This window comes from Lissotriton vulgaris, chromosome 6 (assembly GCF_964263255.1).
Source record: "Lissotriton vulgaris chromosome 6, aLisVul1.2, whole genome shotgun sequence".
NCBI lineage: Eukaryota > Metazoa > Chordata > Amphibia > Caudata > Salamandridae > Lissotriton > Lissotriton vulgaris.
Genome location: NC_141694.1, coordinates 556,088,827 through 556,110,298, shown reverse-complemented (window position 1 = coordinate 556,110,298; position 21,472 = coordinate 556,088,827). Strand labels below are relative to the sequence as shown.

The window sequence follows — 21,472 nt, the reverse complement described above, 5'->3', positions numbered from 1 at the left end:
AGGATGCAAAGGCCTCTATCCAGCATCACAGCTGATTTTGCACGGTAGATTTGGGAAAAAGGCACACCTGTCCAGCCTCGACGACGCTCACGATTGTTTTTGGGCTACTGAATGAGTCACTGAATTTGAGTATCATCTAGTTCGAGCGACCATGTGTGTGTTACTATGCAATCGCCCCGAAGGGCGCAGGGGTCCCTTGAGTGAGCTGTCCGTCATAGTGGATGAATGGCGGGAAGACGGTGCAAACCGCGAGTGTGTGGGCGGGGCCAAATGGGCAGGGCTTCCATGCGAGTTCACATTCCTCTTGTGTGTATAAAAGGTCAGAGAAAGATCAGTTCAGCAGATGAAGAGAAAGAAGCTCCTGGTCACAGGAACAGCACGGGTATTGCGCTCGTGAAAGTCAAGGATGCAAAGGCCTCTATCCAGCATCACAGCTGATTTTCCACGGTAGATTTGGGAGAAGACATTTAGCAAGTCCGTGCTTTTGGACTTGCTAAATGTCTTCTCTTAAGGGAGCGCGGCTGGGGGCTGATTGTGAACCATTGTGAAAATGTTTGTTAATTGCAGCGCATGACGGGGCTGCAATTAACAAATGTTTTCACAAAGGGCCACATGGTTTCATAGCTTCCAAGGTTTCAGATTGCTTTGTGTGACGTAGGCACACAGGTCCCTGCAGCTGGCCAGCCAAACCTTCATGCTGAGATAGAAATGTGACGCGAATGAAGGCTTCAGGAACATCTCGGTAGCAGTGGCATTAACTGTCCGGGCTATCAGACCTGCACTTTTCATCCCCATCTCTGCCGTAGGGACACAAACCCACTGAGCTGTCTCACTTGGAGTGAATCATGAGAGCTGCACAACGCACATGTTTCTGTTGCAACAGTCTTTGGCCTGTAAGTTATGGAGAAATCAGTGCAGCATGTGCTGAACCCATTGAACTTTTTGTTCAGTTCGTTTTTGCCTCGCACACAGACCCTTGAAGGTTGATAGCTTCTTTTTGGCCAATGCTATATAGTTTTTTTTATGTAAGTACCTGTCCGCGTGGCGCTACTTTGCAGCAATACATTATTTCATTATTTAAGGGGTGCTATTTTACTCCATTTGGGCCAGTGCTGTTTTCCAGAAAGTCCATATTGAAAAAAATATGAATATTGATTTTAGCTGCTGTAGAAAAGCACTGACCATTTGAATAATATATTGGACACCATTATAATCCGCAGGTGCTGGCAAATAACTCCTCGTTCCCAATTAGCGCCAATAAGATAATTCACATAACCGGCTCAGTGGGGTTCGTAGATAAAAGGGACCAAGTTTGTGCAGCTGATTCAAATTTACCTTAAGGTGATTAAGAGGCTGTGATACTCCAGTTCATTGGTACTCATTTTATCAACCTCAGAAGGACGAAATGGCGAGTTGTTCCCGACAGTATTTTTCCCTACGACTCTGCTGCTTATGGAGTTCTCTTTAGGAGGTTCATGCCTGCGAGTTCTGAGTAGAAAAAATACACAATGTGTGAAGAAAGCTCAACAGGTAGTGTGTGCTGTCGTGACGAGTGAATGGTTATTGATCCATAGGTCACAGGTTCAAATACTCAAAAGGACTTCACATCCTTTTGAAGTATGTAAAATGAATATTAATTTCAATTTGGCAATAGTATTTATGTAAAAAAAAGGTCTTTTTACCATACTTTGGATAAATGTAATACATATAACAGAAGAAGTTCAAATGGAATTTGAAATAATCTATTAAACGTATTTATTGATTTTCTAAGTCTTGAGGTGCCGGGCACGTTACTAGTCAGGATAGAGATGCATTGCGAGAGCACTTGGAGTGTCTTGGATCTGAGGCACAAGTGCACTGCATGTGGGGACAGGGTGGCATCGCAGAGTCTGTGAATGGGTCTGTTCTTAACAGTTGTGTATGCAGACTGCATTATGAGAGATTCATTCGATGCATAGTGTAGATGTCGGTGATGTTGCATTATATGCCCACCCCCTCCCCAGAGCAGAAGTTATAAGCGATGACTCACCTGGTGCAAAAGAACAACCACAGACTATTTGTGGTGAAACAACTTGAGGTGCATTTATTATACACTTGTGTTACAAGGTAACACACCTCCTCAATTGCAACATTAATAAATAACTTGTTAGATGGAGTTGACACCATTCCTGTGTGTAAACCCATGGCTTGCATCACTGATCGCATTTTTCTTTTGGGACAATAATTGATTTTGATGAATAAAGGTGAGGGTTTAAGCACCCGCCCCTGCACTTCTGCCAGAGAACAGATCAAATTCTCAATCTTAACTGTTATTGCTTTTATATATTTCTTACTACCCCTGATGAGGCGGAGAATCGCTTTATGCCGGGCAGCACATTGCTCGGAACCTGTGGTTAATGGTTAGTTCAGTGTTATTGGTTACTGTTTGTTATTAGGGTTAGTCTTGTGCACTCAAAGCAAACCATTGCATGCAGTCATTTCAGTTTGTTATGGTGTACTAAAGTAATAGTGGATGGTTGCTGTCCTTAGTGGTGAGGTGAGCTCAGGCACATGGTTGGTGGTATTAATACAGGAGTTACAGGAGATTAGCTATGGTAAGGCTTCTCTGTGTAGTTAGGCCTCTGGTGTTTGCAGTCTATCTTTTCCCCAGTGGGATACAACCATTGTTTGGCCTTCAGAAGCTGCTGCAGGACTTGCTTCCGAACACAGCTGGAATTGATCCGTAATTGGGAAATCCAGTAAGATGACTTCTGAGGTCTTTAGTAGAACAATACATTGATCTCTTCTACATTTCCTGGCCCAGTTCCCAAAATGACCCCAACTTGCAGACTCTGGCCTTTTGTTTAAGTATTACTGTTAATCGGAGCCTGTGAAGGGGCTCTGATTAACATCAATACTTAAACAAAAGGCTAGAGTGGCTGGGGAACCGAGCGGAACAGGAGGCAAAAGGGGCACGAAAACATGGAAAAGCGAAGTGGGACAGAGGGCAGAAGGGCACCAAAACGAGTGGGACAGAGGGCAGAAAGGCAAAAAAACTAGTGGGACAGAGGGCAAAAGGGCACCAAAAACGAGTGGGACAGAGGGCAGAAGGGTACCAAAACGAGTGGGACAGAGGGCACAAAAACGAGTGGGACAGAGGGCAGAAGGGCACCAAAAATGAGTGGGACAGAGGGCAGAATGGCAAAAAAACTAGTGGGAGAGAGATTAAAAGGGCACCAAAAACGAGTGGGACAGAGGGCAGAAGGGCACCAAAAACGAGTGACATTTGGCGCCGCAGAAACTGACACCACTCCTGAGGCGGAAAGCCGGGAGCTTTGCTTCGTGTTTTAATTTCTTTTAAAATTGTAATATTGTGTTTCTATATTGCACTGACCTCTTGGCACTCATTCAAATCACCAACAAGCAGCTGTTTGAGCGCTGCTCCAGCCAAAAACGATCGGTTTCTTGGCGCCATCACCCTGCTGAGGGAAGCCACGAGACACGCCCCCCTCGGTCGGCCACGCCCCCCACAGGTACTAATAGGACGCGCTGATCGCTAGCACGCACTATTTCAGAAACTGACACCACTCCTGAGGCGGAAAGCCGGGAGCTTTGCTTCGTGTTTTAATTTCTTTTAAAATTGTAATATTGTGTTTCTATATTGCACTGACCTCTTGGCACTCATTCAAATCACCAACAAGCAGCTGTTTGAGCGCTGCTCCAGCCAAAAACGATTGGTTTCTTGGCGCCATCACCCTGCGGAGGGAAGCCACGAGACACGCCCCCCTCGGTCGGCCACGCCCCCCACAGGTACTAATAGGACACGCTGATCGCTAGCACGCACTATTTCAGAAACTGACACCACTCCTGAGGCGGAAAGCCGGGAGCTTTGCTTCGTGTTTTAATTTCTTTTAAAATTGTGATATTGTGTTTCTATATTGCACTGACCTCTTGGCACTCATTCAAATCACCAACAAGCAGCTGTTTGAGCGCTGCTCCAGCCAAAAACGATTGGTTTCTTGGCGCCATCACCCTGCTGAGGGAAGCCACGAGACACGCCCCCCCTCGGTCGGCCACGCCCCCCACAGGTACTAATAGGACGCGCTGATCGCTAGCACGCACTATTTCAGAAACTGACACCACTCCTGAGGCGGAAAGCCGGGAGCTTTGCTTCGTGTTTTAATTTCTTTTAAAATTGTAATATTGTGTTTCTATATTGCACTGACCTCTTGGCACTCATTCAAATCACCAACAAGCAGCTGTTTGAGCGCTGCTCCAGCCAAAAACGATCGGTTTCTTGGCGCCATCACCCTGCTGAGGGAAGCCACGAGACACGCCCCCCTCGGTCGGCCACGCCCCCCACAGGTACTAATAGGACGCGCTGATCGCTAGCACGCACTATTTCAGAAACTGACACCACTCCTGAGGCGGAAAGCCGGGAGCTTTGCTTCTTGTTTTAATTTCTTTTAAAATTGTAATATTGTGTTTCTATATTGCACTGACCTCTTGGCACTCATTCAAATCACCAACAAGCATCTGTTTGAGCGCTGCTCCAGCCAAAAACGATCGGTTTCCTGGCGCCATCACCCTGCTGAGGGAAGCCACGAGACACGCCCCCCTCGGTCGGCCACACCCCCCTTTCACCCGTCGACCTCCTCTATAAATTATGAGTTCTTTCCGGAGGCGCAGCGGACGAGCGCAGCGGGCGCGACGAATGCGCGCCGAAGGCGCGCATAAGGCAAGCTCGTCTGCGCTCGTCCGCGCCGAGGACGGGCCAACGGCCACTCCCCATGCAGGCTCAATTGAATGGCCACCCTCTAACATGGTGAGATTGACCTATTCTGCTGTCGACCTACTAAAACTTAGGCACTCAGCCAACCAACCCCACGTACCACCGAACCTAGCCTATTCCAACCACAGCTTCGGCCCGCTTCGCTGTCCCACATGCATTAAACCTAGTGCGAACTTATCCACTAACTGCCCTCTATTGATCCAAGCAGCGCTTATAAATGCCAGATCTCTCCCCAAACATAAATTAGAAATAGCCGACTTTATTGACGCACACAAACTGGACCTCCTGTTCATTACCGAGACTTGGGGAGATGATGCCTCGGGACCCGACTTTACAGAAGCCACCCCCACCTACTACAATGTATGCAGATTAGATAGGCCAAAAAAAAGAGGCGGTGGCATTGCCATAATTTACAAAGACCTCCTTAAACTTACTACAAAAACATTTACCTGCCCAGAATACGAGTCCATGATCTTTACACTCGGCCTCTCGGCTAAATCTTCTTTTAAGGGCTTGCTGATCTACCGCCCTCCGGGGTCAAGAGCAAAGTTCTTAGCAAATATAGGCAGTCTAATTGAAGCGGCTGCAGACACCCCGCATTTTACCCCACTAGGTGACTTTAATTTTCATCTAGAGACTCTGAACAACAATGATACTACTCAACTTCTCACAGACCTCTCAGCCGCAGGCCTAAAACAACTAATAACCTCCCCTACGCACCAGGCAGGTCATACATTGGACGGTATTTTCACCAACAGTCCCCTTGTAAATGTAACTCAAATAATCCCACTCATCTGGACTGATCATTCAGCCATCTGCTTCACAGTTCAAACAAACCCTGCTAAACTAAATTCCACCTCACCATCTCCTTCATCTTACAGAGACTGGAAAAATATCAATCTAACTTTACTAGCCGAGATAATGCAGGATAACCATATTCCCAACGAGCAAGATCCTATCAAAGCATCCTCCAACTACCTGACAAACTTAGACATGGCATGCAATAAGCTAGCTCCGACTAAAAGTTCACACCGGAACAGGAAAACACCTTCAGCCCCATGGTTCACTGAAGCCCTCGCATGCAAAAACAACACTGTAGGAACCTTGAAAGGCACTGGCGCCGCAATTACAGTACGGTAGACAAACTGAACTACAAAAATGCCCTCTCTACCTACAAAAGACTGTTAACTACCGAAAAAAGTAACTACTTCACTACTCAAATCGATCAGGCAAAAAATTCAACAGGATAATTATTATGGGTAGTTAATACTCTATCCAATCCCCCCACGCCTCGCATAGAAGGCACTCAGTTACTGGCAGACGCCTTGGCCAGTTTCTTCAAGGAAAAAGTCAGCTCCATTTTTGATACTTTTTCCCATTCCGCCCCCCCTGCCACTCCACTGGCATGTCACATGGATACTCGGCCTACCTTATCATCTTTCACTCCTGTAGATCATAATCTCATTCAACGACTGGCAGCTAGTACTAAATCAGGATCCCCTCTTGATCCCTGCCCTCCCTCCGTTCTGAATCTCATCCCTGAAGCAATCTCCCCCGCACTGTCTACCATTTGCAATGCCATGTTTTCGCTGTCCCACATGCATTAAACCTAGTGCGAACTTATCCACTAACTGCCCTCTATTGATCCAAGCAGCGCTTATAAATGCCAGATCTCTCCCCAAACATAAATTAGAAATAGCCGACTTTATTGACGCACACAAACTGGACCTCCTGTTCATTACCGAGACTTGGGGAGATGATGCCTCGGGACCCGACTTTACAGAAGCCACCCCCACCTACTACAATGTATGCAGATTAGATAGGCCAAAAAAAAGAGGCGGTGGCATTGCCATAATTTACAAAGACCTCCTTAAACTTACTACAAAAACATTTACCTGCCCAGAATACGAGTCCATGATCTTTACACTCGGCCTCTCGGCTAAATCTTCTTTTAAGGGCTTGCTGATCTACCGCCCTCCGGGGTCAAGAGCAAAGTTCTTAGCAAATATAGGCAGTCTAATTGAAGCGGCTGCAGACACCCCGCATTTTACCCCACTAGGTGACTTTAATTTTCATCTAGAGACTCTGAACAACAATGATACTACTCAACTTCTCACAGACCTCTCAGCCGCAGGCCTAAAACAACTAATAACCTCCCCTACGCACCAGGCAGGTCATACATTGGACGGTATTTTCACCAACAGTCCCCTTGTAAATGTAACTCAAATAATCCCACTCATCTGGACTGATCATTCAGCCATCTGCTTCACAGTTCAAACAAACCCTGCTAAACTAAATTCCACCTCACCATCTCCTTCATCTTACAGAGACTGGAAAAATATCAATCTAACTTTACTAGCCGAGATAATGCAGGATAACCATATTCCCAACGAGCAAGATCCTATCAAAGCATCCTCCAACTACCTGACAAACTTAGACATGGCATGCAATAAGCTAGCTCCGACTAAAAGTTCACACCGGAACAGGAAAACACCTTCAGCCCCATGGTTCACTGAAGCCCTCGCATGCAAAAACAACACTGTAGGAACCTTGAAAGGCACTGGCGCCGCAATTACAGTACGGTAGACAAACTGAACTACAAAAATGCCCTCTCTACCTACAAAAGACTGTTAACTACCGAAAAAAGTAACTACTTCACTACTCAAATCGATCAGGCAAAAAATTCAACAGGATAATTATTATGGGTAGTTAATACTCTATCCAATCCCCCCACGCCTCGCATAGAAGGCACTCAGTTACTGGCAGACGCCTTGGCCAGTTTCTTCAAGGAAAAAGTCAGCTCCATTTTTGATACTTTTTCCCATTCCGCCCCCCCTGCCACTCCACTGGCATGTCACATGGATACTCGGCCTACCTTATCATCTTTCACTCCTGTAGATCATAATCTCATTCAACGACTGGCAGCTAGTACTAAATCAGGATCCCCTCTTGATCCCTGCCCTCCCTCCGTTCTGAATCTCATCCCTGAAGCAATCTCCCCCGCACTGTCTACCATTTGCAATGCCATGTTTTCAACAGGCATATACCCTGCAGTCTGGAAAGAAGCCATAATCAAGCCACTACTGAAAAAACCTACTCTAGACCCTCTCCTCCCTGCAAGCTATAGACCCATCGCCTGCCTTCCATTCCCAGCTAAGATTTTCGAGAAGTCCATGAATATCCAACTCTCGAAATTCATTAACGACAACAACTTGCTGGATGACACCCAGTTTGGTTTTAGACAAGGACATGGGACGGAAACAGCTCTTCTAAAAGCTGCAGACGAAATCAGAACAACCATGGACACAGGAGGGGCAGCTGTTCTGATACTCCTAGATCTCTCTGCCGCATTTGACACGGTCGATCATGTCACACTGATCGACCGTGTCTCGGCACTGGGCATAGGAGGCACAGCTAAAGATCTAATTGCCTCATTCCTTGCCAATCGTCCTCAGACTGTCAGGGTAGGGAATTTCACATCTCAGACCTTCTCTCTTCCCTGCGGTGTTCCTCAGGGCTCCTCGCTAAGTCCGACGCTTTTTAATATCTACGTATCGGACTTAGCGAGAGTAATAAAAACCTACGGAATAGCCCTTACCACGTACGCCGATGACACGCAACTAGTGCTATCGGTGCACAACAACGGAGCCAGTGTCGCATCCAACTTTCAGGAAGGAATGAAGGCGATAAGCTCCTGGATGTCATCAAATTGCCTTAAACTTAACTCCGATAAAACGGAGGTGATGGCATTCGGGAGCTTGCAGCCAGCATGGTCCCCACAGTGGTGGCCACCTGAGCTGGGCTCCCCCCCCCAACCAGTGGTAAAAGTCCGGAACCTAGGAGTCATCTTCGACAATAAGCTGACTTTTCACCATCATGCCAATGCTGTCGTATCTTCCGCCTTTTTTACCCTCAAAAAAAATCAAAAAGCTTCTGCCATACCTACCCCAATCAGCCGGCAAAACCCTCATCAGCACACTAGTCTTTTCAAGAACAGACTACTGCAACTCACTCCTTCTGAATGCACAGGAAGGGGTTCTCAACAAGTTGCAGACCGTGCAAAACGCGGCGGCTAGAACCTTACTTTCCATTCCTAAATTTACTCCCACTTCCCACCACATCAAAAGGCCCCACTGGCTTCCAATCAGGAGCAGAATCAAATTTAAGGCCCAATGTATAGCCTATAAAACCCTAAACCATTCAGGGCCCCAGTGCCTAAAAGAAGCTCTTCGTCCAGTGGAGCAACGCAGGACGCTACGATCTTCCGCAGCCCTCTTGCTGAATGTACCTCATACAAGAAAGGCCACCTGGGGAGATAGATGTTTCACCACAGCTACAGCTAAACTGTGGAACACTCTCCCACTCCATATCAAATCTGCTCATACGCTTCTTAAATTTCGAAAAAGCCTTAAAACATGGCTTTTCTCTACCTCCTAACCCTTCCGTCTTCAGTAGTGAGTTCTGAGTTTTTCAGCGCCGAGACACCCGTATGGGTATTTGTTGCGCTTTAAAAATTAATAAATAAATAAATAAATAAATAAATACGCGCGGTTTGGTTCCTGGCGCACATAGCCATGGTTGCAGCGCACAGAGACCCTCCACTGCCGCACACAGGAAAAAAATTAGAGGGAACATTGGTGGTGACAGTTGAGGTCTTTTGATCTTCCTCCTGAGGTTGTTGTTATCTCTTAGCCAGGTGTCCCTTAACTAAGATTGTATACCCCTGCTGTTGGGCCATATTTGTGACTTAGGGCCAGATATAGGTGGCCATTTACCGGCCGGTAACGGATGAATTCGGCCGTTACCGACCGGTAAATGGGTTTTTGGGATGTAGGGGGACAATTTTACTGATTCGGTAAATTTACCAAATCGGTAATGTAGGTGGGACTCTTCTGAGTCCCAAAGGGCTTTCAGATTCGGTATTTTACCACCCAATCCAATTGGGTGGTAAAATACCGAATCCAGGTGTGCATGCACATATGTGCATGCACACCTATGCCATGTGACAGACAGACATGCCCTTAGGGCATGTCTGTGTGCCACATGGCCCACATGCCTGTATTTGGGGTGCTAGAGGGTGTCAAAGTGACACCCCCTGCACCCTTGCTGGAGTCGGTATTTACCGAATAGGTAAATACCGATCCTCTAATGCCCATTGATTCCTATGGGCTTCAATGCCCATAGGAATCAATGGGCATTACCAAATCGGTATTTACACAATCGGTAAATAACGAATCTTAACGATTCGGTATTTACCAATTCTGTAATACCTACATCCCCCCTCTATTTTACCACTTCTTAAATACCGAATCGGTAAAATTCGGTATTTAAGAAGTGGTGAAATAAAATTACCTACATCTAGCCCCTAGTGTGCTACCAGGCAGATCAACCTACTTCTTGCCAAGTTGTCCAAAGTGTTGTTGTTGTTGTGTTGTCTTTAGCCCAGCAAAGACTTGCTTTGGGTACCATGGTTGCTGAACCAGAAATCTGCAGTTAGAAGTCTGTATCTGAAGAACAAGTTACTTACTTTCGGTTACACTTTTTCTGGTAGAGATTCTATCTAACCTCAGATTCCTCATTAACCCACCTGTCCTTCCTTCATGTAAAAAGGTGTCCATTACAGTTCTTCTTACTAGTCTCTACTAATATGAAAATGTGAGTTCATATCTGTGTGTCAGCACAAATGGGTGGTGCCTGTTTAGTGCCCCACATGTCACTTCTGAAGCAGAGTGACATCAGCGGAGAGTGCAGGCGTATGGCTTGAGATGTCTGATGACTGGGGAATATTGAAAAGGTGAGGAATCTGTTGCTAGATGGAGTCTCTATCAGAAAGAGAGTATCCAAAGGTAGGTAACTTGTTTGATAATGCTTGTGTGGAGGCATCAGTGATGGGCATGGTTTTGGGTCTAGTCTCTTTGCGAAGAAGGCCAACTTGGTGCTAGAACATTGCATAGACAGCCACGTTACAGCCTGTTTTCTTTGCTGCTCATGGGGCCTAGTTCACCAAAAATAGCAGATCTCACAATCGGTTCGGCAGCTGGTTGATACATTACATGGCTCCAGGGAAAGCATTGGTGGCCAGGGGCACAGGCACCACCAAGGACAACAATCTTGCATTGCCTATTAAGCCTCTTCACTGGCTTCCAGGCCACATTGCTTTCCAAACCAAGGGTGATACTCAGCTGGTGTGAGGTAGAATTTGTTTTTCCTAACTGTCAGTCAAAAATTCACTTTAGATTGGTGGGTTCTGTGTATAGATAAAACAGAATATGTCATACCATTTTTGTTTTCATCCTAGTTATTCCAACAGTTCATACACAAATTTCAGCAGAACATGCTACCATCATACTTTAGGTAGTCGATTCTCTGTTTGCCAGGGGTGCCTTTGAGCACCCCTGGCAAACAGTGGAGAAGTGTGGCTCAAGTGGTTGGAGCGGCAGACCCTGATGCAGAGGTCTGGCCCGGACCAGGGTTCAATTCCCCGCCTCGGCGGGTCTTGGGCTCAATTTCTCCGGACCTGACAATTCTCGCCTCGGTGCCTATTTCAATCATGGAGTCCCACTCTGTAACTCTGGGCAATAGCTTGCTTAATCTCCACAACGGCCCCTCGCAGCGGGATGCCTGGCTTTCACCTTGGGGATGCCCAGTAATGGGTTATCTCGCAGGGGAATACCAGGACGGGTTCCCTAAGCAAGCGCTGGGACGCTTTCGGGCAGCCATGCGCTCTACAAATCAAATTTCATTTCATTTCATTTGAGAGACTGCCAGAATAGAGAAAGAGCGAGGGCTGCTACCCCCAATAATTCCCAGTGCCCAAGAAGGACAGAGGGCTCCAACTAAACTTGGATCTTAATCTCTGAATGCCTTCCTTTGGAAGAAAAAATTCAAAATGCTCACTCTGGTCCAGGTTCTTTCTGCCCTTGACCAGTGTGACTGGGTGGCATCATTTGACTTGCAAGATGCATACTTGCGTCTGCAGTCCCACAGACATTAATTTCAGTTTGTGCTGGGGTCGGAGCATTTCCAGTTTACTGTCCTACTCTTCGATCTCATCTCATCTGGTATTTATGTAGATGATGGCTTTGGTCCTAACTCATCTTTGCAGGTCAGGGAATCACATATATCTTCATACATCAATGACTGGCTGCTCAAGACAGACTTGTTGCAGTCAGTCACAGACCACCTTTAGACAACAGTCTCCCATTTTTCATGCATGTGGTTTTTGATCAGTCTACCAAAGTCCCATCTGATGCCTACCCAGAGGATTCTCTTCATAGGCTCCATAGTTGAGTTCAAGGCCTTTCCACCCCTATGATGAGTCTGGAAAGCTCGGTATATGATCTGGTGTTTGTGGCTACCCGGGTTTTTTTTGCATAGGTGGTTCTGAGGCTTCTTGATGTCTTGGCCTCTTGAATACTCCTGGTCCCTCGTTCCCACTGGCTCATGTGAATTGCAATGGAACCCTGTTCCAGTGGACCAAAGATAACTCTTGGACAACATCTGAATCTCAAAGCAGTAATCTCACAACCTAAAGTGGAAGCAGATGGGCACCAACATGTCATTTGACTGGCTGTTTTCCTTACCCAACAATAGCTAAACAAATTGAGCTATAGGTGGTCTCTGGGTGTGGCAGAGAACTGCGGGAGGTGAAAATCAGGGGCCGCTCCCCAGTGGAACAATAGCTTCAAATCAGTCTTATGGTATTTTTTGCCGCCCATCTGTCTCTTAACAACTGTTTCCCATGCAACAAGTGATGGTCTCTGCAGGTCTGACAACGTAATGGCCATGTGGTTCTGCAATGAACAGGGTGTCATGGGACCTTGTGCCAGGTGGCAGATGAGCAATCTCAGATGGCTGACCTGTGGGTGATATCCTTGGTAGCCAGTCATTTGACTGGGTCTCTAAATGCCAGGATTGGCAAGGTTAGCAGATTCAACTGACAAACTATGAATGACGTCTAAATCAGTACATCTTTCACCAGTAAGTCGTGCCGAGTCTGGATCTTTTGTGACCGCTGAGTGGTGTTGAGGTTACTGTACACTGGAGTTTATGCCATGAGGTTCTCTAGGAGACATGCATTTCATCTGTAGAGGAGGACATGATTTCTAAATACTTATCCATCTCTGCCTTGAACTCATAGAAATGGCAGGAAGGATCATACCCAGGCCTTTTTATTATCCTTTGGGTGGGCTCCCAAGTATGGTTCTCCGACCTTTCGACCCAGGGTATATGCCTGCTGACCTTTCTGCCTCTGTTGGAGGACATACTGTCTCAGAAACAGCACTGGGTCTAATCCTATGTGCCTTGATAACTGATGGAGACCAATTGGGGTGCAGCACACCACCACTAACATGTTAAGCTCAGAGAGGTGACAGTAAGCATTTCAACAACCTTTTGTGGCCATAAAGTCGTAGAATCATGGTTGGCTTTCTCTGTAGTGTCACTGTATATTAAAGACATTTGTTTGTGGTGGAACGGGTCACGCAGTGTGATTCATAGTGACAGCAGTGAGTCATTCTGTATCTGGGCTTGTTACCAACGCCTGATTACAGCCTCAAAGCATGATTATGGAAAAACAGCCAACTACCAAACTCTAGGAATGAGTTCTCATTCCTTAACAGCCTTTATGGATTAAATGCATTTGTCAGAAGTTAGTGTACCTCAACGAAGAATCAATTAGTCAACCTGTTACAGACATGTATTTGTGGGTGTTTCAGTGCCACACACCTAATGCAGTGGGTCTCAGACTTGCGGAGTAATGGCATGCGTTGTTACAATTCGATAATTGTAATGACCGTGTTGTAATGGCATGCATAAAAAAGCATGCGGCAAAACTAGGCATATTCTTGAGGCCGTGCACAGAATGCTGGCAGAGTAGTTAATTGGCCACTGTGAAAGGGTGTTACAACATTTGGAAGGAATGCTGCCAGTATTCTCAACTCCAATTCAACTGGAAAAAAGGTGGTGCAGGGCGGCTGTACTGACCGCACACCTGCAGTTAACTCACTGTACTCGTGTGATGGCAATAAGGAAGACGTTTTTCAGAGTCAAGAGTCTCAAGGAACATCTGTGCATCATCTCAACAGGGGTACACATAAGAAAAGGACAGACATATTAAAGTCTCCTTGAGGCATTTCAAATACCCTGATAGTGAACATGTTTGTTAAAACTGTTGGTCAGGTAAACACAAGAAGGCCTTGGAAGCCCAGGACTGTCACAGAAGGCCATCTTGGGCTAACCGAAGAACAAACAAACATCAGAAAATTTTGCTTGTAAGGGGTCTGTGTTTCGGGTACCACACTTGGGGCCCGATGTAGGTACCAAATACCGGTCGGAAACGGCCGAATTCGGCCGTTTCCGACCGGTATTTGGCCTACTGAGATGTAGAGGACCTTTTTTTGTCCGATTCGGTATTTTACCGATTCGGTAAAATTACCGAATCGCAAAAATACCGAATCGGTAATTTTACCGATTTTTAAATTTGGGATGTAGGTGGGACTACTTTCTGTCCCACAGGCCCTTCAGATTCGGTATTTTAACACCCAATCCGATTGGGTGTTAAAATACCGAATCCAGGTGTGCATGCACATGTGTGCATGCACACCTATGCCATGTGACAGACAGACATGCCCTTAGGGCATGTCTGTGTGCCACATGGCTCACATGCCTGTTTTGGGGGTGCTAGAGGTTGGCAAAGTGACACCCCCTGCACCCTTGCACAAATCGGTAATTACCGAATCGGTAATTACCGATTCGGTAGTGCCTATTGATTCCTATGGGCTTCAAGGCCCATAGGAAGCAATGGGGGATACCGAATCGGTATTTACAGAATCGGTAAATACCGAATCTTACAGATTCGGTATTTACCGAATCTGAAATACCTACATCTCCCACCCCTCTAAATTACCACTTCATAAATACCGATTCGGTATGATTCGGTATTTATGAAGTGGTAAATGTAGATTTACCTACATCGGGCCCCAAGTGACAAACTTGTTCTAGAACACTCAGACTCTATAGTCTGGTATCAAGGATGACATCCACCACCTTGGTCGGCAGGTCAAATGTACTTAGCTGCTACAACTCAATCTCCATGCATTTAAAAGTGAGCTACAGAGACTCTGATTCAGTATCCTGCATGATTGCCGAGACAGGATGTCCTTCAGAAAGGGAAGCCTGGTCAGAGGGCAGATGCTCAGGCAAAGGAGCACTGAATATATACCACACTCTTCTGGCCCAGTCCAGGGCAATGAGAATTATTTGACCCCAGTCAGACTTGATCCTTCTCTAAACTAGGGGTGGGAGGAAAACTCCACTCCATTGGGAGAGGTTGCGGAGTTTTGCCCTCTCTGCTTTTTGTGTGGACTTCTACAAAAACTCCACCAACTGACGCTTGGTGTAGTGTTTCTCCTGTGCGCCTCTCCAACGTTAAGTTGGTGAGCGCAGCGAAGGAAAAATGAGTGCAAGATCACCTTCCGCCAAGATTCCACAGCACGGCCGGTCATTGATGAGTTATCCACTTTTGCAGAGAAGATTATCATGCGAGGTGATAAGATAATCCCCCCATTTGGTATTCGTAAGAGACTATTTGATTTAGCCCACGAAGGACACTGGGGTCAGACCATTCCAAAGGAAGGTTTGAGAAATTAATTCTGGTGGCCGGGAATGCATGGTGATGTGGTTGATTGGGTTGAGAGATGCAGTGAGTGTTGTGAGAGCGAGAAAAGACTTAAGGTGGGACCCCAATCTGTTCCTAGTTCCATTCATTACCCAGGTGTGATGTGGCACAGCATTTGCCTTGATTTCATTGGGCAGTGTTCACCCTAGCAAAAGATTTGGCATAGTTGTTATGGATGTCCATTCCAGATGGCTCTGTGTGTATCTCCTTCCCGAAATAACCACTAGAGTTACTATTAGAGTACTACTCATGTTTTTCAAAGAGGAAGGTTATCCCACCGTCCTTATTACGGACAATGGAACCCAATTGACTTCCAGTGAAATGAGAGAATTTTTAAGGGAGTGTGGTATCAAACATTCACTCACCACTTTGTATAACCCGCAATCCAATGGAATTGTGGAAAGGGCCAATCACAGGATTAAAGGAGCTATAAGTTTGGCCCTCACTAACAATCTTGACATAAATGAAACTTTGAGCAAATTAGTATGGGCTTATCGCACAACTGAGAATTCCACTACGGGTGTGGTTCCCTTCATTGCTATGCGAGGCAGGAAACCTACCTCTAAATTAGTGCCTCCATGGATCAGAGGATTGGTGGAAGGTAAAGATGTGGGTGGAAGTGGCAAGGGTACCCCTATATTCGCTCCCATCAAAGGACATACCCAGGAGAAGAACTTGTCTGGTATTCATGTAGGTGACTGGGTCAAAGTCCGATCAGGACGTTGGGTCAGAGGTCTATGCAAGTTTTGTGGCCCCTTCAAAGTTAGGGAAGTGCATCCCTTTTATGTTGTGTTGGAGACAATTCTTCTAAAACCTTTGTTAGGAAGAATTCATGTTCAGGTTACATGTTGACTCACGATCATCAATTGCTTAACAGTGCTCTTAATGGTGCAAAGATGAGGGCTCCAGGCCCTGATGGCGACAACTTGAGCACTATCCAAAGGGCTATTACCGCAAACGAGGAGTCTCATGATTCTCAAGGCACCGCACCCTACCAGAGACCCTTGCGAGTCGGAAAACTTCCTCAACATCTGCATGATTTCATGGTGGGATGACTTATTGCTTTTGTTTTATGTTTCTACCTTTCCCCACCTCGTTCTTCTCCCCTCTTCCTACTCTTCTTTTTTCCCTTCATGTTCCCTACCTGTGTGTAGAGGAAAGGGGGGTATGTTGTGATCTTGTCCTCACTGTGGTGACGCACCTCGCGCCACCGTGGAATGTTTGAGTCCAAGGATTCGATTCAGAGAAGCGCACGCCGGAGATTCAGTTGACAGTTGCTGACTGAAGACTGTGTTGCTACATTGGAATAAAGCCTTGAACCCATACTTTGTCTCCGCCTCATGTTCCCTGCAACAAACAGCTGGGTAGCCTGCAGGAGTGCCACTGCCAGTACTGCCAATTCATGCACATACATGAGGGTAAACCTTCAATAAGACTCAAAGAGGAGAAAGGCATCTGCAGCAAAAGTAACTGTTACAGCTGCAGTATATATGTTGTGCACTGCAGCACTAGAGCATTCCCCGGCTCAAGAGAGGCTCTAGTGGAAGTGCAGCACAAGGCAGCCATGCAGTTGGGTGGCAGGCCTGTGACACGATCATTAGCTTTGATAAGCTGAGACCATCTTGAGCTCAGGTCAATCCATCTACACTTCCTATATCCTTTTAATATTCCATGATCATTCTTAAGGAGTGCCAAAGTTGTGATGTCTATAAGACTATCACTTGGTCCTTAATGCATATTTTCTCAGAAACGTATTGCCTTGAGAAAGGTGTTTCAAATGTATCCACACTGCTTTACTTTGATGTAGAATGCATAAAATTCCCATTTCAAATATTTTAGGCACCGCAGAAGTCATCCACAACTGTCCTCATTTCCTCTACAATGACTCGACCCCATTGCAGTGGGAAATATCTAAGGATGAGGAAATTGGCATGACATTAGCATATATAAACTATACTAGACTATTTTATGGAACTCTAAGAAGTGCTAGATATTACAAGACATATCTTTCACATCTTCAAACCTGAAACCAGACTAAAATGGCATGATACAAACAACTTAGCGTTTTTTGGCTGCACACCTTTTACATAATTTCTGAGTGGGGGAACAAGTATGAAATGCTATGAACTCCTTTTTGCTTATGTTTAAATGGGCAACCTCTGGCTCTGTAGCTTGATCCCTCTAACTGCGAGCTTACTTCTTAACCACTCTTGCATGTTTTGGTAAGTCTTGGACCGTCTGATTTTGGCTTTGCCTCTTATAGCTAAAATAGCACCCATCCCAACCAATGTTCACTCCTCTCTGGGACCCACAACATCATTTACTATACCCAGTAGTATTCATTTAGTTGAAATGTCTAAGGACTACCTGACACGTTGGATAGTGTATGGATTGTAGTGCGACAATAGGCCTGTATTCGATTACATCCCTGTATCATATAAAAGAAGATGCTGGTTTCTGTGTGACATCTAATGCATTGTCGAAGCAACGGCAGGCATCTTGTACATACTTTTTGGAGCGTAGTATGCTTTGTGTAAGCACTTAAGTTGGATAACGTGCAATCCTGATGACCTGGCTAACTCCTGAGGTGCCTTCATGGGTTCCCTTCAAACCGCATTCTCCCCCAAAAAACAGATCTTCCTATTTGAACGTCAACTTGGAGAAGAGTCCCAAGGTGTTAGATACTAATGTGTAATAAGGTCTTGAGATACCTCCTCTGCCTAAGTGATCAAGCACCAGTTTAGCTTCCAGGGAATTGTAGTCAAGGATGTCAGTTGTGTCTGTCTAATGGGCCTCAAGCACATGCCTCATTTTTGGATATTAATAGAATTAGGACTGCTGATGAATGTTTTCTTAAACATAAAGTATACTTGGTGGTATTTTTCATAACTGAAAAATCACTTTTTAAACAACATTCACATTGTTTCATTTTTACGTCACTTTTTACATGCTTATAACAGTTCAGCTTTTATATTTATGTACACTATGACTTTAACAGTATTATTTTATATTTACCTTTACAGTAACTCTAAAGAATGCTGCGGAGCTTCTGGAGTTTGCAGCAATGTATAATGCAGAGCAGTTAAAGCTATCCTGTTTGCAGTTCATCAGTTTAAACCTGGCTGCTTTGCTTGAAGCAAGGTAACAATAACTTCAGTCCAATAAAACCTTAAGAGCATGATTTAAAACTGAGCACACAATCAAATGCTGACGCACTTAATTTATTATAAACAGGCAACGAAAGTCCTGGTGCTTATCAAGCCACAAAGTCTATGGTGATTTTGTTGTGTGTTGTATAATATCTATTGAGCATGACTGAAAAATCAGTATTCTAACAAGTGATGACGCAGGTCGCCTTAATGTCTCAGAACATATATACTTACAACAGATTGACATGTCATGAGTGCGTTATATGTGCTGAAAAGGATCACAAGATGATCAAATGTGCAGTAGAGGGCATGAAAGGTCAAGTTAACTTTTTCAACAGATATAATAGTTTGAGCCCAAAGTTCTAGAAGGCAACAAAAAGTGGTTGCAAATTGAGCACTAGCTTTTATTGCTTCTGTGCTCTGATTTTGCAGTGCAATTTATATACTGATAGGTACCCTTGCAAAATATCCAGTTGCAAGAGGATCGTTGACCAATCTGCATAATGAACATCCGTTAGACAGCTTGCTTTTTTCCATCCCCTGTGATTGCTATAAACACAAATGTGATGACCTACAAAGTACAGATGACCACCATCCTAGTTTGCTTACTGTAGGAAGCTGGCTCTTTATATACTATACCAAAGTGAGGTATAGTGTGCACAGAGTCCAGTGGAATCCCAAAGGTAGGCAGAGGTAAAGTTAGATAGCTCCTCACTCTCTATTTTCTCTCTCTTTTATCAAGCTCAGTATCCGCACGATGTTTCAAAAGAATGTATAACTGCTCGACAATTTCGAGTTCAGGTATTGATGATATTAAAGTATCCACAAGGGTCTGTATCAGATGAAATGACCATATGCGAGTTACTTCCTACTGTCTGCCCCTTGCAGTATTATAGATCAGCCTATTCAGAAGATAATAAAATTACGCTTGGTGTTAATGGTAACTGTATGTGTGATGACTCTACACATTTGCTTTTACAAATGTTTCTAATGATAACTACGGGTGTGATGTCTCTAAACTTTTAACCTAATGAGTCTTTCTTGTGATTACCTATATGGTTTTCAGTGACCAGGATGTGTAACTGATGACTGTCTCAGATATAGTAACAATCTCAATGGCATATATCTAATGGTTATCATATACCTCGTAACAATCTCAATGACATGATTAAGTAGTTAATGATCAGAAATACAAAGTGTTCTTATGCATGGTGAATCAACCCATGTTGTCATTATCCCCATAATAAGTTGACTAGTTGTTTACAGCATAATCTAGGTCCATACACGGCAACAACATATCCTATTGTAGTTAACAATCCAGGTGGAGCGTTGTATACAAATGCTTAAATAGGTTAAATGCACAATCATCATTGGTATATTATTGACCAGCATATAAATTGTATCTATACAGCTAAACAAAGGTCATTATAGGGTGAATTCTCAATGAGAACTGTTCTATTACTGTACTTTCGTATACTGTAGCTCTTTACAAGAAGCAACTGAAGTCTAGCCTGTCATTAAGTTCTTTGGGGTATCAATGTGTGTAGATAATGTACCAAAACGCCTCTCTTTGTAGTAGTTTAGCGCTATTGTCCTGGCCTTCTATTTTTCTCACTATTATTTCACTGCCATACACATTGCTATCCATCTTTTCCCCATTAGGAAGGTAATCACGGTTAACCTGAGCACTCCCATTAGCATTGTTTTTATATAATCAAAATGCATTATCATTGATTCCGTTTCCACTGTGTATCCTGTCTAGGATAACACTGTTGTGATCATATCTACCCAGAATTCCTGTATAGAATGACGCTCGCAGGCAAAACGGAAGAAACCTGTATGCTTCAAATTGATCAGATGTATTCTTGCCAGTTTCTCTGGAGAGGAGTATGCGCAATGTAAAATTCTGCCCTTTAAAGTTGGCTTCTTCTTGCTTCTAACCTCTCCTTTGGACCAACACCAGTGTAGCTTCCTTCCAAGGAAAGGTAACACATCTTTCCCGTGCAGGCTTCTATTGTCTCCTTTCCTGGAAGTCATTTGCACGTCTCTCCAAGAGGTCAGAAAATTGTCTCTGGGCAGACCCCATGTGCAACCATGGACGGGCACAGGGGATTCATGGCAGTAATGTGTAACTTTGTAAAGGTACACACTGCAATGGGTATTTAGTTCCTGTTGTAAGACACTGCTTGTACTGCTTTCAAACACATGTTGTTATGGTATCGCTTGTCGGACCAGATTTTGGCAATATTCTTCAGTCTGAGAGAGTTACGGCAGTGCATGAATAATAATCTCTTCGGTCACCACACAAGATTTTGTTCTATTTTTCATTTTCAATGCAATTATGATGATTTTGTAATTTCTTTGCACTTTAGATGCATGTTAATTTTTCTCTATCATTGCCAATCAAGCGTAGCATTTTGGTTGTATATCTTATTTGTGTTTTATGTTACACTGCAGTGATTTCTAGTACTTTTGCAGCGTGAATCCTACTTTTCCTCTTTTCTCGACACTTCTGAAAAGCTGCACAGGTAGCAAAAAAGTTAACAGTTGTCGAGTTGAAATTGAAAAACCTGCATTTTTTGCTGTTGACAAGGCTGAGATGTAATAGTACTTCTCATTTTACACAAAAACGACCAGGCTAAGAATCGTTTGAATTTTATGTAACGCCTACCTGTATTTAATTAGATTAACCTATGTTTTTTGTTTTTTTTAAGGACTCTGGATGTTTTAAGTGATAATGTACTGAAGGAACTCTCTGTTGCGTATAGAAAAATGGTGAGTCTCTTATATTTTGTAACCTTGCTTTTTGACTTTTTTCTTTTAATAATGTTACCAAGAACTGATAAACACGTAATTCTAATGTGATTTTTAATT

At 44.5% G+C, this 21,472-nt stretch overlaps 1 protein-coding gene across 1 annotated transcript in view; it reads left to right on the top strand.

Moving 5' to 3' along the window:
• The window catches only part of IBTK (inhibitor of Bruton tyrosine kinase), a 732,550-nt gene that overhangs the window by 381,035 nt on the left and 330,043 nt on the right, over window positions 1-21,472 (top strand). Inside the window, exons 20-21 of the mRNA XM_086926550.1 lie at window positions 18,473-18,590; window positions 21,313-21,373. Coding sequence (XP_086782676.1) covers window positions 18,473-18,590; window positions 21,313-21,373 — 179 coding nt within the window. The remainder of the gene's footprint in view (window positions 1-18,472; window positions 18,591-21,312; window positions 21,374-21,472) is intronic.